The 15,292-nt window shown below is 51.7% G+C and overlaps 2 protein-coding genes across 3 annotated transcripts; both read left to right on the forward strand.

The window, feature by feature from the left end:
* The first annotated feature begins 2,514 nt into the window (after positions 1-2,514).
* Positions 2,515-4,605, forward strand: MIURF (mitochondrial elongation factor 1 upstream open reading frame). Its single transcript, XM_088025381.1, has 2 exons — positions 2,515-2,628; positions 4,365-4,605. Exon 2 carries the CDS (start codon positions 4,393-4,395, stop codon positions 4,603-4,605), a length of 213 nt encoding a protein of 70 aa, XP_087881507.1. The 5' UTR covers positions 2,515-2,628; positions 4,365-4,392.
* On the forward strand, positions 4,415-14,683 carry MIEF1 (mitochondrial elongation factor 1). Of its 2 annotated transcripts, none has more exons than XM_028115455.2 (5): positions 4,415-4,501; positions 10,225-10,375; positions 11,288-11,465; positions 11,674-11,936; positions 12,498-14,683. In XM_028115455.2, the coding sequence occupies exons 2-5, from the start codon at positions 10,232-10,234 to the stop codon at positions 13,302-13,304; spliced, it is 1,392 nt and encodes a 463-aa protein (XP_027971256.1). In that variant the 5' UTR covers positions 4,415-4,501; positions 10,225-10,231; the 3' UTR covers positions 13,305-14,683. The 2 variants fall into 2 exon arrangements, with proteins under 2 accessions (XP_027971256.1, XP_027971255.1); XM_028115454.2 differs by lacking the exon at positions 4,415-4,501 and adding an exon at positions 4,632-4,720.
* Positions 14,684-15,292: the final 609 nt, after the last annotated feature.

Consider the following 15,292-nt stretch of genomic DNA (forward strand, 5'->3'; position numbering starts at 1 on the left):
CTGACATTTGGGTCAGTGCTCCTTGCCAAGGGTCTCAGGCCTACAAAGTCACCATGGATGCACATGGGTCCCAGATGCCTGCCTCACTTCCCTCCCCCATTGTCATGGGAGACTGGGAGCAGGAATGAGTGCTGTGAGTCCGGAAGTAAAGAGAAGACCCAGAAGAGTCTAGGGGGAGCTGATTTGAAAGGCAGGCCCGCAGGGAGCCTCTCCCTTTCCCTCCTAAAAATAATATTTTATAGAGCAGGAGGGTCAGGAGGGCTATGAAAGGTCACCTGGTCTTCCAGCTGGAAATGTCACCAATTAGATTTATTTGGGTCACAAACTTATTTCTTTATCAAGCAAAGTAGGGCAGCCCAGAAGGGTGGAAAGAACACACGTTTTGGGGTAAGACAGACATGAGTTTTACTGGGAGCCTCTCAGTTGCCTAGCTCAGTGTCAGAGAAATGGGCAAACCTCTCTCAGTCTTGGATTTCCCATCTATAAAATGGGGATAAAGATGCCTACCAAGCAGGACCGCTGGGATTAGACATAATACAATGTTCGTAAAGCATTCAGTCCCGATGTCTGACACACAAGAAGTGCTTCATAAAGGCGGCTCTAAGTGTCCAGTGCTCCCACACTGTGAGTGTGAGGGGAGAGAATTGCTGAATTTCATCCTGGTCTCCCCATGCCAAGCTGGCCCCGGGGATCCTAGCCTAAAAGCCCCAACTCCACACCATCTTCGCTCCTAAGTCTTAAGCCTCCCTCCTTGAGGCCCCCAACTGGGCCCTCCCTTTCCCAGAAATCCTAGGGGTTCACCACCTCTCCAGTGCTGCCGGGCTCCTTACAACACAGGGAAGTCGCCCCTTATCTGAGCGGAGACCTGAGGCCCCTGGAAAACAGCCTTTTGCTAGCAATTTGGAACACTTGGAATATGCTCCTAACTAAGCTGGTGGAGGGAGGCAGCAAGGCTGTTGCTCAGGCGGAACCCTGAAGCCACGGTGACCCTTCTCTCTCACACCCCACACAAGCAGTGGCTTTCCCTCCAAAGACTTCCAGGATCTGACCACTCCTTCCCTCCACTGCCGTCTCCCTGGTTTGAGCCCCTGTCCTGTCCCCACCAGGGTTCTGTCACAGCTTTCTGACCAGTCTCCCTGCTTTAGCCCTTGGTGCATTCAGTCCTCCTCCAGCCAGACTGATCCTCTGGCAATGCAACTCAGGGACCCTTTGCACGAAGATGGAGCTGAAAGTGAAGAAAACAGCTCCTGGTTCTCCTACAGTGGAAGCCATAGCGAAGGCTTTGAAGGTCAAGAAGGCAGCACTGAATGGTGTCCACGGCCACAAGAAAAAGGGAAGATCCACATGTCACCCATGCCATGTAGGACAGCCACCCCCTCCACCCCACCACACTCCCCTCACCCCATCCTGTCACCCAGCGCGGTCCTCCTAGCTGGTCTCACCTCCTGTGTCAGCCCTGGCTAGAAGACAGGACCCCATCATTCCTTGCCCTGCAATACCTGAGGCAATGCCTGCCCCATTAGAGACCCCTGGTAAGGATTTGCTGCAGGAATCAATAAAGTGGCTGGGCAATTGCTCCCTAAGTGCCCACCTGCTCCTCTAGATACTTTGTAATTCTCAGAGTCCCCGGCTGAGGTTAGGGAATTTGGCTGAGGGCAGTCCTTAAGTGGTGGAGCTGGAACTGGGAGCCCCCCCCCCCCCCCCCCGGGGCCGGACTCCAAACCTTGCTTGCCTGACCTCCCTGGGCACCATGGAGATGCGGTGGGGAGGGGCCTTAAGGATTCCATAAGACATAGGTCCTGCCCTGGAATCTAGTGAGAGACAGAGAAGCAAATGGATAAATTAAGTAACAGTGCCCGACAAATAACTGGTGCCAGTGAATACATTTTGTTATCGAAAGGGTTAGGAGCCCCAGCGGCAGTGTTCAGACATTTCTGCGTGGCCACCTGATGACTTCCGGAGGGAATATTTGAGGTGGACCTTCAAGGGTTAGGAGTCTGTCAGGAGCCAAAGGGCCTGGGGAGCAGGAAGAGCACGGAGGGATGAAAAAAGAAAGCGAGCTGAGAAAGCGATCTGGATTTGGAGGAGCTGTGAAAGCCAAGACGGAGGATATTATTAGTGTCAGAATCCCCCAGGTACCCCCACGGCCCCAGCCCGGGCTCGGCAGTCGGTGCTGGGGTCTGGCTTGACCCCCCCTGACAGACCACGAGGCTGGCAGAGGGTGGAGCCCTACCCCACACAGCGGGCTTGCGGCACTGAGCGGCCAACCCGGGTCCTCCGACCCTCGGTCCACTCCCGCCCACCGCACCACGACTCTCGGGCGGGGGCAGGGCCCGAACGGCCTCCGCGGGCCTGTCCTTGGTGACGTCACGCACGGAGGCGGGACAAACTCCGCCTGAGGGGGCGCGGCCCGTTGGAGCCCCAGGCCCCGCCCCGAGAGAGGTCGCGGCAGGGAAGAGCGGAAGTCCTCCCGCCTCCGCCCGCCCCCACGCTCCCTTCAGTCCCTCCCCTCAACTCCGTGCGCAAGGTCGTGTCCCGGAAGTGAAGGGGCCATGTTGGTGGGTGACCCCGGGAGAGATACCGGGCGAGAGGCGAATCCCGAGGAGTGGTAGCGCGCGCAGTCCGCGGGTGAGTGAGGGGAGGAGCGGGGCCAGGGGCCCGGGGCTCGCCGAGCCTCCGCTCAGGGCCGCGCCCGACGCCCCCCAAACCTGGCCACCGGGGGTCGCTCCCCAGACCGCTCTGGTTTTCCCCTGGGATGCCGCTCTGTGGCCCCGCCCCAGCCTCCGGAGGCCTCCCAGGGCCCCCGATCCGGCCTGACCCAGCCCGGGGTCTCCCCATCCCGCCTCGGCCTCGTCCCCCAGGGTCGAGGGGCAGGAACTGGGAACCGACCAGGGCTCAGTCGCTCAATTGCCGAGCGACCTTGTAGTAACAGCCTTCGTGTGACAGTCGCCTCAAACCTCATAAAGCACTTTTCCTGTTGATTTTCTGGATTCATCTCTCCCCACTCCGGGGGGCCCTTGGGGCCGAGAGGAGCCCCTCTACAGTTGAGGGAGAAAGGACAGGGACGGTGGCTTGCTCAGGCTCGCGCAGGAAGTTAGTGAGGCCAGACGCTGATGGCTAACTGACTTTGGGCCCAAAGTTCAGATTTTTTTCCCAAATACCTCCCCCATTCAGTCTCATTTCTTTATATCTGAAATAGAGGTGATGGTTGCTTCCACATAGGGACGTTGATTCTTTCATCCAGCTTATTTTGGGGGGCCTTATTTGTGCTGGGAAAGTTTGTAGAGCACCCATGCTCTACATGGTAAGGCCCGAGCAAATGGTAACTATCCTTAGAGAGGCAGGCAGAGTTGGGGTCAGGAATGCAGCCCTCCTCCTTTCCAGCTGTGTGCCCGTGGGCAAGTTACTTCCCTCTGGGAGCTTCAATTTCTTCCACTTAAAATGGGGATAATGACACTGGGTTTGTTGATGGAGTGAGATGGGACATTCTGTGGATTATGCTTGGAACTTGCATGGTATATAGTACACACCCAGTCAGTGTTCACTGTCATTGTTCGGACCCCTGACCACCTCATGGTAGTTCCTTAATTTAAATGTGGTAATGGATGACAAAGCGTTTTATAAAGGACACCCTGTACCTGTGTAAAGGTTCCTTGTTACCGAAAGGAGATGGTGGCAGTTTATGTGTAACTAAATCTAGTATATTTATTGAGTACTTAGAAACCAGGCTAGGCCCCACTAGAAATAGCTAACCCTGATCGAGTGCTTAGTATAGTGCCAAACACATTTACATACATTAACTTATTTACCAACCATGTGGGCAGAATACAGTCTTAATCCTCATTTTACAGATGGAAAACTGAGGTAGGCACAGAGCTTAAGAAACTCGCCCAAGGTAATCATCATGAGTGGTGGTGGCAGGATTCAAGTATGGCTGAGAGTCCTTGCCACTCTCGACCACCCCTTGTGGTGAAGTTCTATTATAGATGCTTTACATGGGTTATTTCACACAGTTCTCAAAATAATCCTAAGCGGTAGGTAGGTACTCTTTAATATAATATCATCTCCGTTTTACAACTGAGGAAGCTGGTGCTCTGAAGGGTTAAGTACTTTGCCCAAAGTCATATGGCTGGTAAATGGCAGAGCCAAGATTGAAACCCTGGCCCTTCAACATAACCTGTATTTTCCCAGAAGAGGGGATTGAGAGGCTGGGGTCTACTCCTAGACCTGCCGCTAAGTCATAGTGTAACCTTGGTGGGTCTCTGAGACCCAGATTAAGAACTCCTGAATTTTAGATAGTCTCTATACCCCCTTCCATCATTAATTCTGATTCTAGGCTTCTGTTTTTTCCCTTCTGCTTATAGCTTGACGCCCAGCCCCTGCCTGTCCCCCATGGCCCCATGGAGCCGAGAGGCGGTGCTCAGTCTCTACCGGGCCCTGCTGCGCCAGGGTCGAGAGCTTCGCTACACTGACCGAGACTTCTACCTTGCCTCCATCCGCCGTGAGTTCCGGAAAAATCAGAAGCTAGAGGATCCTGAGGCCCGGGAGAGGCAGCTGGAAAAGGGCCTGGTCTTCCTCCACAGCAAATTGGGGGGAATTATTTAGGATCCCCTCCTTTCCCCTCTCATCCTAATTCCAAGGGAAAGAGAACAAAGGTGTCTTCCGTAGACACTCCTGCTCTTTCCCATCCCTACCTCACAGATGCAGTAAGAAGCCTCAGGTAGGTAGACAATCCTATAGGTTTCTTTTTTTTTTTTTGGATGTAGGGGACCTGGAGAGAGGAACCTTTCTTTTCAGTGACCATAGTCACTAGGATTCAATGGAGGAAATACAGACGTTAACAGAAGTAGGTTTCCTTATTGAGGAGAAATCGGCCCTGAGTTTCAAGCCCCACCAGAACAATTACTATCACCATCTTATTTCTTGAAACATTTTACATATGAAAGTGTTAGAAAAGATACTGGTTAAAACTATTAGAGCTCAGTTCTAGGCTGGCTCATCCTCCAGTGGATTCACTTACCTTGTGGGTCAGATCGTACTCTCCAGACACAACTAGATTCTGTTACAGCACAGTCTATAAGGCAAGCATAGTGTGTAGACTGCAAAGGACCGTGTCTGCGTTCAAATCCCAGCACTGCTGCTAATAGCTGTGGGATTTAGGGCAAATCACTAGACTTTTCCAGGCCTCCATTTCCTCATTTGTAAAGTGGAGCGAATGGTACCTTTTTTGTCCAGTTATTTTGAAAATTAAATGAGACCGTGCACACACAGCATTTGGAATGGTGCTTAGTAGGTGGTATGTTAGCTCTGTTTACTCCTGATAGCAGTGTATCAAGAAGTCCCGCTCTAACCTAATGAGTATATCTATTTCAGCAACTTTTCCAGAGGGCCTTCTATGGCTCTGGCATTCTGGCAGGCCCTGGGATAAAGGTGAATGATAAGGTCCATCAGGGGACTCAGTCTAATGTGGAGATCAACAGGAAGTCATCCCAGTGAGAGCAGCTCCGTCCTAGAGGGTCATGTAAAGACCCTTGGAGATGGGCCTGAGGACAGGACTCTGCCTGCGGTGGGGTGGTGGTAGGGGAATCGTGGGCGGCTGTAGAAAAGGAGATGTTTGAGGGCTGCCTCAAGTGAGAAAAGCTTGCCAGGCAGATGGGCAAGAATAAGCAAATACGGTGGTGGAAACTGTATTTGGTAGTCTGGAAACTTGAGTCTGCTGTGGCTAGGATGGCAGACCTGTACAGCAAGGGTCAGAGTTGAGGCTGGACCAAGCTGGCAAGGACACCGACTCCCCTATTGAGATGGTGACATCTGAGAAGAGGGGGACGGTCACAGCTTTGGGAAGCGGGGGACAGGCACAGAAGAGGGATTGTGGCAGTGGCAGCATGGAGAAGTTGGTGAGAGCTATTAGAGGCAGCACATGTGGCCAGAAAACACGGGGCAGTGGAGGGGGTAGGGTGGCTGCCCTTAAATACAGCGTGCACTGCAGTGGGGCTTGGTGACCAGTTGGCTGAGGCTGGAAGAGGAGAAAGGAAAATGAAGACTAACTGAGGTGTAAGGCTTGCCAGCTGGGTGAGGGTGCTGTTTTTGATTGAGAGGGAAAGTGGTTGGGGGGAGCGGGGAGCCTTGTGTAATGGCTTTTGGTTCGCCTCAGCCACTTAGGTTGACTGGCAGACTGGCCTTCAGCGGTGGGGGCCCAAGGGAGGGCTGATGCCCATGGGAGCCTGCCTGCACAAGGGAGGGGTAGCGGATCTGGAAGGGAGCTAGTGAGTTACTGAGTTTTTGTGTTCTTAATCTAGTTTGACTGTGAGTTGGGTTACAAATCGCCATCACCATCTCCTCAAAAAACCAAAAATACCCCATAGGGTTAATAGCTCATTTGTGCAATGAACACGCACTAAGTGTCAAATACTGCTGGCCATGGGGACATGGCAGTGAGTGTGCCGGAATGCCTCCAAGAAGTGTATGGTCTCCTGGTTAATAGAGAGGAGATGTGAGCAGGTGGCGTTGCAAGCTGCCTGGGACTCCTTAAACTACTTCTCCCCAGCAGCAGGAGCTCCAGGTTCCAATCTTAGAGCTTACTGACCCCATAACCTTGGGCCATTACTTCCCCTCTGCCTCCGTTTCATCATCTGTAAGTTGGAGAGAACAGTACGACTGACGTCGTGGTGGTGGTGGTGGTGGTGGTGGTGGTGGTGGTGGTGTGAGGAGATGTGTCAGATGCCCAGCACGTGGTACACACTCGGTGCACGTTCGCTGGCCTCACATGTACTCAAGCCAGACAAGTTTAAGTCCTAGGACTTTCTCAAGTAAAATAAGTTGGAATTTTCATAGTTCTGTGCTGTCATCCTGGGAAGCTATTGGACCACCATGACTCATTATCCCTGCTACATCGGGGTAATGAGTATTTCTATTCCCATTTTTGTATCTGGGTAGACAGGTTAAAAATTTGCCTCAAAAGTTGGCGGTGCTGAGACTCTCCATCCCCAGCCCTACCTGCCATGTTGGTGTTCCTTCTCCTCCTACTTTGTCATCTTTTAAAAAAACTACTTTAACCATTTTTTAGTGTGCAGTTCAGTAGTGTTAGGACTATTCAGATTGTTGTGTCACAGAGCTCCAGAACTTTTTCATCTTGCAAAACTGAAACTCTGTACCCATTAAACAACAGTGCTTCTCCTTGCTTGCACTGAGGAGCCAGGCTCCCCCTCCTTGCAGGATGGATTTCTGTCTCCTAATAGGCAAGCTAGTGCAGCAGAACCTGAGTGGACAATGTGCAGTGGATAAGCAGTTTCGACTGGAACAAGTTAGTTTTAGAACAAGAACTTTTAGGGGCGCCTGGGTGGCTCAGGCGGTTAAGCGTCTGCCTTGGGCTCAGGTTATGATCCCAGGGTCCTGGAATCGAGTTCTGCATCAGGCTCCTTACTCAGTGGGGAGCCTGCTTCTCCCTCTCCCTGCCACTCGCCCTGCTTGTGCTCTCACTCTCTCTCTCTCTCTCTCTGACAAATAGAGAAAGTCTTAAAAAAAAAAAAGGACGAGAACTTTTATCTCCTTACTGAAGCTCATGGAAGCACTCTCCTCTCCCAGGTCACCAAGTCTTGACATCATCTGGTCCTTGGATGGGGTGAGCACATTGCTCTAGAGGAGGAAAAGCCTTCTCTCAAGCCTACCCAACTTAATAGTTTTGGTCTCAAGCCAGAATAGCATCAATGTGCGTTTTATTTATTTATTTTTTTTTTTAAGATTTTATTTATTTATTTGAGAGAGAGAGAATGAGAGCCAGAGAGCACGAGAGGGAGGAGGGTCAGAGGGAGAAGCAGACCCCCCGCTGAGCAGGGAGCCCGAGGCGGGACTCGATCCCGGGACTCCAGGACCATGACCTGAGCCGAAGGCAGCCGCTCCACCAACGGAGCCACCCAGGCGCCCTCAATGTGCGTTTTAGAGGTCATTCTTAACTCCATCTCAGAAGGAAAAATGTAACTCAGGATAGTCTGGATTGCTGACTGCCTTCTGGAAGTTGACCTTTTGTCCCGTTGATGGAAATCACAAAAGACTTCATGACAGCCAGTGTTCGTGGAGGACTTTGACGGTTCATAAGGTGTTCACGTATAGTATTTTTGTAGATGTTCTTTCCTCGCTACAACCTTACGATTCAGGCCATGCAGGCATAATTACCCCCTTTTCATAGCTGAGAGGTGAGGTAACTTGTGGAAGTCACCCAGCTAATAAGTCAGGGCTCATCCTCAGGATTTCCGGCTCAAAAACTCAGCCTCTTTTCTATTATGCCACATCACTGCCTCGTTCTTACCAGTCATCACATGGACCCAGGGAGGCTGCTTCTGGCTCTTGCTTGGGTGGAGGATATCTCCTGGTCCTGCTGCATCACGTTCAGGAAGTGCCTGCATCCAGGGGTTCTCTTATATCAGTAAGGGTTCCTTGGTTGTTTTTAAAAAATAAAACAGTGGTCATTGTTATGTGTGGGGAGCTGTGTAAAGTTCTCCTTTGTCCTGAGTGGATTACTCTGCCTTGGCTGAGTTTGATCTTTCTCAGTGGCCACTGGAGGGAGGAGAGTAGCGTTCTCGCCTGACCTCACCTGTAACGTAGTTGAACTCTTCTCCCTGGCCTTGCTTGCTCTTTGCATATTATGAAGTGTGGGAACTTATTTCAGTTGGCCAAGTAGTCTCCCATTATGTCCCTAAACCTGAAGCTTCTACTGACTGTAAGAGCCACCAAGGTTAGGAACTCTAGTTAGGGATAAGTATTTTTGGACTCGACAGTGAATGTTCCTTAATAACTCCATTGCTGGAATAAAGAGAGTCAGAAATCTTTCTTTCTTTCTTGGGGAGGGGGAGGACAGAGGCAGGGGGATGTGAAGCCAGCCATATCCAGTTGCAGTGGTATTAGAAAGAAGGTTACTTACGCTAGAGAACGCACCCAGGTATCCTGTCTGTCTCTCCTCCCACTCTGGGTGCGTTGGGACCCTGGCTGGCCTGCAGCTGGTTTTCCCTGTGTCACTCCTGGTGAACTGGACACGGGAGGCAGGGGAGAGTAGCCGTGGTGGGAGCAGTACTCAGATCTGAACCACTTTGCCATCCTTTATCTGTGTGGGGCCCAGGGTTCTAACTTGCTGGGAATTGGGCTTATTTGGGGAACTTCAGTCGGCATGACTCCATTGTTGTCGGGGAGTACATGTGCACTCCCCTTGCTTGAGCGCTGGACGAGAAGCCAGCCTCTTTGGTATGGAGCCCATGAACTCCCTTTGAGGTGACCACGTTTTTAGTTCATTTTCCAAGTGCATTTGGGCAGATGGGGTTTTTTTGTTTTTTCCCCCCCGGTTAACAGCCAAGACTACAGCGTCCTTGGCATTTATTCTCAGTGGCATGGTGCCAGCCTCACCTGAGCTTCTTGTAGCCCTCCTGAACACTTTCCCCAGGAAGCAAAGCATCTGTCAAGTGGGAGTGTCCCCAGAGAGTTATTTTTCTCTTCAGACCTTTCTCATGTAGGGACCTGAGGTTATGTCTCCGTGTGCAGTGGCCTGGTCCGTGTTATCTTGTGGGGGTTGTTTTGTTTTGTCTTGTTTTTTTTTGCAGAAAGTAGAATAGGAAAGTTTGCTGTGGGTAATTATAATAAACATGATGTGGTAGGAAAAGCATCATACTGGGAGCTGGGAGTCCTGAGTTCTGGAGATGGCTCTGCCATTCCTTGTCGCTGGGACCTCTGGCAAGGGAGGGAGTCACCTCCCTATGGTGAAGTGATGGCACAGGACTGGATGAGCATCTTCTATCCTAATCTAGTAGATGAGACCTTCTCACATCTCACCTTCTAGGAAGTAGTAGCCAAAGGATCAAAACACGATCTACATTATACTGATGGGGAGGGAGAGGAGAGGGTTGAATTGCATGGGCGGGTACTTCACACTAATATAAGAAAGGAATGACAGTGAGCTAAGGCTTTCTAGTTCTATAATCTCAGTAGATTGGTGGAGAGGTTTTTTTTTTTTTTTCACAATTAGCGTGATCCACTCTTCCCCCTCGCATGCAGATACGCCATGGAGCATGGTGTCTCTGTCTTGACCCGAGAGCCTGCGGTGCTAGAGGCAGGAGGATTTGGGTCTCTGGCATTCACGGAACACCCTGTACTTGTTGGGGGCTGGCCTCCTGGGGGAGAGCTGGAGGATGGCTCTCGAAGTCCCAGGTGGTGATGGCTGTGTTGTGCCTTTGTCCCCAGGTGAACGATGGCAGGCTCTGGTGAGCGCAGAGGCAAGAAGGATGACAATGGCATCGGCACGGCCATTGATTTTGTGCTCTCCAACGCCCGGCTGGTGCTGGGGGTGGGTGGAGCGGCCATGCTGGGCATTGCCACGCTGGCGGTGAAGCGGGTAAGTGCGTGCGGCCGGGGCAGGGGTGGGAGAGGGGCTGAGGCTGCCTTTGCAGAGTGGAGCTGACCTGGAACGAGACTCTGATACTGATGGGCTGGTCCTGTGGCATTATGAGACGAGCCGTGAGGAGAATGCACTAAGTCCACTTCTAGGACTCTGCCCTAAAGAAATCGTTGGAGATACAAATAGGTCTATCCCAGCGAGTAAAAGGTTGCAAATAACCAAAATACCCTTCCTTAATTACCTTATTTAAAATAGCAACCGTCCCACCACGTATACACTTCCTACTTCCGGTTCCTACTGTATTTATCTTAACATTTATCTCTGTCTGCATACTTCACATTTAACTTGTTAGTTATGTGTTACCTGTACCCCTCCACTGGACTGGAAGCTCCATGAGGGCAGGGTTGGGTCTCTCTGGTTTACTGCTTTATTCTGTGCGCCTAGAACAATGCCTGGCACACAGTAGCCACTCAGTATCTGTTAAATAAGTGAATCCGTGTTTAACGTTATGGTACATTCATAAGGTACAATGTTGTATAGTCAGCAAAGGTACTGTAATGTTGAACACTGGTTCATTTTTAGTCGCATGGGGAAATGATAAAAGTGATCAGTGAAAAAATCCAGTTCCAAAAGTATATATAGCGTCAGATCCTAATTATATAAATCTATATTTCCAAAAAGAACTAGACCAGTATATTAAGTTGTCTCTGTGTCGTGACGTTATGGTAGATTAGTTTCTTATTTGTATCACTTAGTATTTCCTAAGATTTTCCACGTGAAGCAAAGTATTCCATAATCTAGAATAAAACGAAGTTACTGAAAAATAGTAGTTGAACTCCTGAGGGCAGAGCTGCTGGGAAGAAGGGAAACAGGCAGGAAGCTACCTATGCCGGGCCTCTGCTCTTTCAGATGTACGATAGGGCGATCAGTGCCCCTACCAGCCCCACCCGCCTGAGCCATTCAGGGAAAAGGAGCTGGGAAGAACCGAACTGGATGGGCTCCCCCCGGTTGCTGAATAAGGACATGAAGACAGGCCTGAGCCGGTCCCTGCAGACCCTTCCCACAGACTCCTCAGCCTTTGACACGGGTGAGGAAAAGGCTGTTACCCCTCTGGGACTTCTCTCTGGGCTCTCAGTACTACATCTGCCTTCAGCAAATGTTTCTTGAGCACGTGTGTGCCAGGCACTGTGCAAGCACTTGCCTTTTGTGTCAGGCCCTTCTTTCCGGGGCCAAGGCAACTATGGACTAAGCAAGCATGGGAAGAGCTCACGTGCCTCTCTCTCTTGCCTTGGCAGATACATTCTGCCCTCCCCGGCCCAAGCCATTGGCCAGGAAGGGCCAGGTAGACTTGAAGAAGTCACGACTCCGCATGTCCCTGCAGGAGAAACTTCTTACTTACTACCGGAACCGGGCAGCCATCCCTGCTGGTGAGCAGGCTCGGGCCAAGCAAGCTGCTGTGGACATATGTGCCGAGCTCCGGAGCTTCCTGCGGGCCAAGTTGCCTGACATGCCACTTCGGGACATGTACCTGAGTGGCAGCCTCTATGATGACCTGCAGGTAACAAGGCGGTTCCCATGTAGGGTAGGGTTGGGTGCTGACCGGGATGCTTCTCAAGAGTGTTGTTGGTACCAAAGATCAGCATCCCAGGCTTGCCAGAAAGACCAAGGTCTTCCTGCTTCTGGATTCTGCCCACTGGGGTAGCATTTGTTGGGTCTTCTTAACCCTTTCTTGTTCTGACAGACTTTTTTTTTTTTTTAAGATAACTTATTCATTTAACAGAGAGAGAGATTGAGCACAAGTAGGCAGAGCACACGCAGAAGGAGAGGGAGAAGCAGGCTCCCCACTGAGCAGAGAGCCCGATGCGGGGCTCGATCCCAGGACCCCGGGATCACGACCTGAGCCGAAGGCAGACACTTAACCGAGATCTGAGCCACTCAGGTGCCCCTGACAGATGTGGGTTTAAATCGTCCCTCTATCTGAATTGGTAACAGTGACATGAATGAATTCGTAGTTTCCTTTATTGTTGGGGGAAAATGAGATGGTGGGACCTGTGTTTGGGAATGCTTGTCTCTTGAGCAGATTAAGTCCCTCAAAAGCTTTATAATCGTGCCCCAACAGGTGGTGACAGCGGACCACATCCAACTCATCGTGCCCCTTGTCCTGGAGCAGAACCTGTGGTCGTGTATCCCTGGTGAGGACACCATCATGAACGTCCCTGGCTTCTGCCTGGTTCGTCGTGAGAATCCAGAGTATTTTCCTCGGGGTAGCAGTTATTGGGACCGCTGTGTAGTAGGGGGCTACCTCTCCCCAAAGACAGTGGCAGACACGTTTGAGAAGGTAGTGGCTGGCTCCATCAATTGGCCAGCCATTGGGTCCCTCTTGGACTATGTGATCCGACCAGCACCACCCCCGGAAGCCCTGACTTTGGAAGTGCAGTATGAGTGTGACAAGCATCTTGTCATTGACTTCCTGCCATCAGTGGCCCTTGGCGACACCGTCTTGGTAGCCAGACCACACCGGCTGGCGCAGTATGACAACCTATGGCGGCTGAGCCTGCGTCCCGCGGAGACGGCCCGCCTACGGGCTTTGGACCAGGCCGACTCGGGCTGCCGGTCTCTGTGCCTCAAGATCCTCAAGGCCATATGCAAGTCCACTCCGGCTCTGGGCCACCTCACTGCCAGCCAGCTCACTAACGTTATCCTCCACTTGGCCCAGGAGGAGGCTGACTGGTCTCTAGATATGCTGGCAGACCGATTCTTACAGGCCCTGAGGGGACTCATCAGCTACTTGGAGGCCGGAGTCCTGCCCAGTGCCCTAAATCCCAAGGTGAACTTATTTGCAGAGCTCACTCCTGAAGAAATAGATGAATTGGGATATACTCTCTATTGCTCACTCTCTGAGCCGGAGGTGCTGCTGCAGACGTAGGGCCGGTGAAGGCCAAAGCGGGCGCCAGGTGGTCAGACCCTGGCTTCTCCGTTAGAAACACGTGACTGCATAGTTGGTGCCTCACAGGGTCCCTAGGTGCCTCCTGTCTTGCTGGCCATCGCCCCGGTCACTTCATGCTCATCAGAATGCCATCTCCTTGGGTCCTGTTTTCTCACCCAGCCCTTTCTGTTTTTGTTACCAAACACTGTGCTCCTGCTCCTCCGCTCCCCCTTGCTCCAGGCTAATTTTTCTGGAATGAATTGAGAAGGTGGAGCACTGGCCTGAGCTGGTGTTTTGCATTGTGGCCCAGGTTTTCTGTCCCTGTCTGCCCTGCCCTTTTGCCTGTTCCTTTTCAGTGTCTTCTCTTGTCTTTTCCTCTTGTTCACGACTTCTGTTTTGCTCTTTCCCCTGGAGCATATCTGCCTAGTCAAGATGTTGCCTTTTCCTTGAATGTCACCGGAGAGTTACGATTGCACGTTTCCAAGCTGAGCTCTGCAGAGTGAGTGCTCAGACAGTATTTAGAGTTTCTGGGGGTAAAGCTGGTGGAAGAGCTGGCCTTTGACCCAGGTTCCTGGAGAAGAAGCCCATTTCCCCTGCCTCCTGACCAGCTCCAATTTCTAAGTGCTGAGAAGGTCTCATGGGAACACTTACTGACCCACACAGGAGGGAGGCTCAATATAAACTGGATGCCACGTTGTTTGGAGATTGTGTTCTTTGGTGGCCACCAGAGAGACTGCAGTGGGGGAGCTGGCGGTGGTGAAGAGGGCCTAGGGAAGGGTGTGTGTGCCCGATGGCTGAGCCTCACCCTTGGCTGGTCCAGATCAGCGCTGCTGTGTGAGCAGCTGGGGGAAGACGGGGAGGGAAGGGGCTGTTGGGACAGCACCTGTGCACGGGTGCTGCTGTTCAGCCCCTTCCTTGCCTTATTGCCAATTAGGACAAAGCCTTCAAGGACACAGCCTTTGTGGTAGAGGTTGAAGGGAGGTTGACAGGCAGCAAGCACCAGCTGAAAAATCCAGTCACCGGTTGAGGCTTGGCGACCGTGTTTCTTCCCCATGAGGCCCTGCCTTTCCAGGACGTTGCCTGAGCGCAGGAACAGGCCCACAGCCAGCCTTTCATTCCCCAGTGTCTGCCATAGGAACATGAGGGGGCGTTTGCTGAACTCCCCAGGCCCTGCCAGAGGCCAGAGGGCAAGCAGACCTGCGCTGACCTCTTTCCCGTCCTGTCTCACCCCGCACCTGGGGAGACTGGTGCTACCCAGGAAGAGCGCGCATGGATAAGACATAGGAGAGGGATGTGGGGCTTCCTACACTCCCTCTGGTTTTCTGCTGCTAAAACTGCACTGTGTGTTGCAACGACAGAGGTATCCTGACCGGCGGGGGGCGGGGGGCGGGGGGGGGAGGGTTACACACATCGTCAGTGCGGCTGCTTGTTTTGTGCTTTCTTCCTGTTTGTGGCAAGAAGCCAATAATAATTCTGTTTCTGATCTGCCCATCCAGTATCTTGTTCTCCCATCAAGTTTTATTTTTTCTCTTCTTACTACCTCTCCATCAGTGAGATTCTGGTGAAGCTCCCCGCAGCTGTCTCATTCCTTCCCAATGACAGCAGCATGAAATGGCTCTTTAAATAGCATTGAAACCTCAGCTATCCTTTGAATCTAGGGTAGAGATTCCTGTACCCTTTTTGTCATGGATTAGGAGGTTGTGAACTAGGGTTAACCTTGGCTATATTTGGAAAATTTTCCTGCTTCTCTCATGGATCTGCAAAGGTTCCTTAAAGTGGTTCAGTTGCCATTTGTATGAAGCCATTGAGAGAGAATGAAAAATATAAAGCCCAGAACCCCAAGAGAGATCCTCCATCCTAGCTGTTCATCAGAATCAAATTAGAGTTTAAAGAAAATCTCTGTGCCTGAGTACTATCCTAGGTGACTGGCAGAGAGGGTACGGGGCGGGACCTGGCATCGAAGGTTCCCGTGCACCTGTCTGGTATCC

Source organism: Eumetopias jubatus, unplaced genomic scaffold (genome assembly GCF_037043125.1).
Source record: "Eumetopias jubatus isolate StellerSeaLion01/CBP00866 unplaced genomic scaffold, mEumJub1_p1.0 scaffold_8, whole genome shotgun sequence".
Taxonomy (NCBI): domain Eukaryota; kingdom Metazoa; phylum Chordata; class Mammalia; order Carnivora; family Otariidae; genus Eumetopias; species Eumetopias jubatus.

Excerpts from the sequence above, each read along its gene's own strand:
- MIURF (XM_088025381.1), top strand. The coding sequence starts at position 4,393 with ATGGCCCCATGGAGCCGAGAGGCGGTGCTCAGTCTCTACCGGGCCCTG.
- MIEF1 (XM_028115455.2), top strand. The coding sequence starts at position 10,232 with ATGGCAGGCTCTGGTGAGCGCAGAGGCAAGAAGGATGACAATGGCATC. Across the intron at positions 11,466-11,673 it reads CTCCTCAGCCTTTGACACGG|ATACATTCTGCCCTCCCCGG; the intron begins GTGAGGAAAAGG and ends TTGCCTTGGCAG. Across the intron at positions 11,937-12,497 it reads GCCTCTATGATGACCTGCAG|GTGGTGACAGCGGACCACAT; the intron begins GTAACAAGGCGG and ends GTGCCCCAACAG.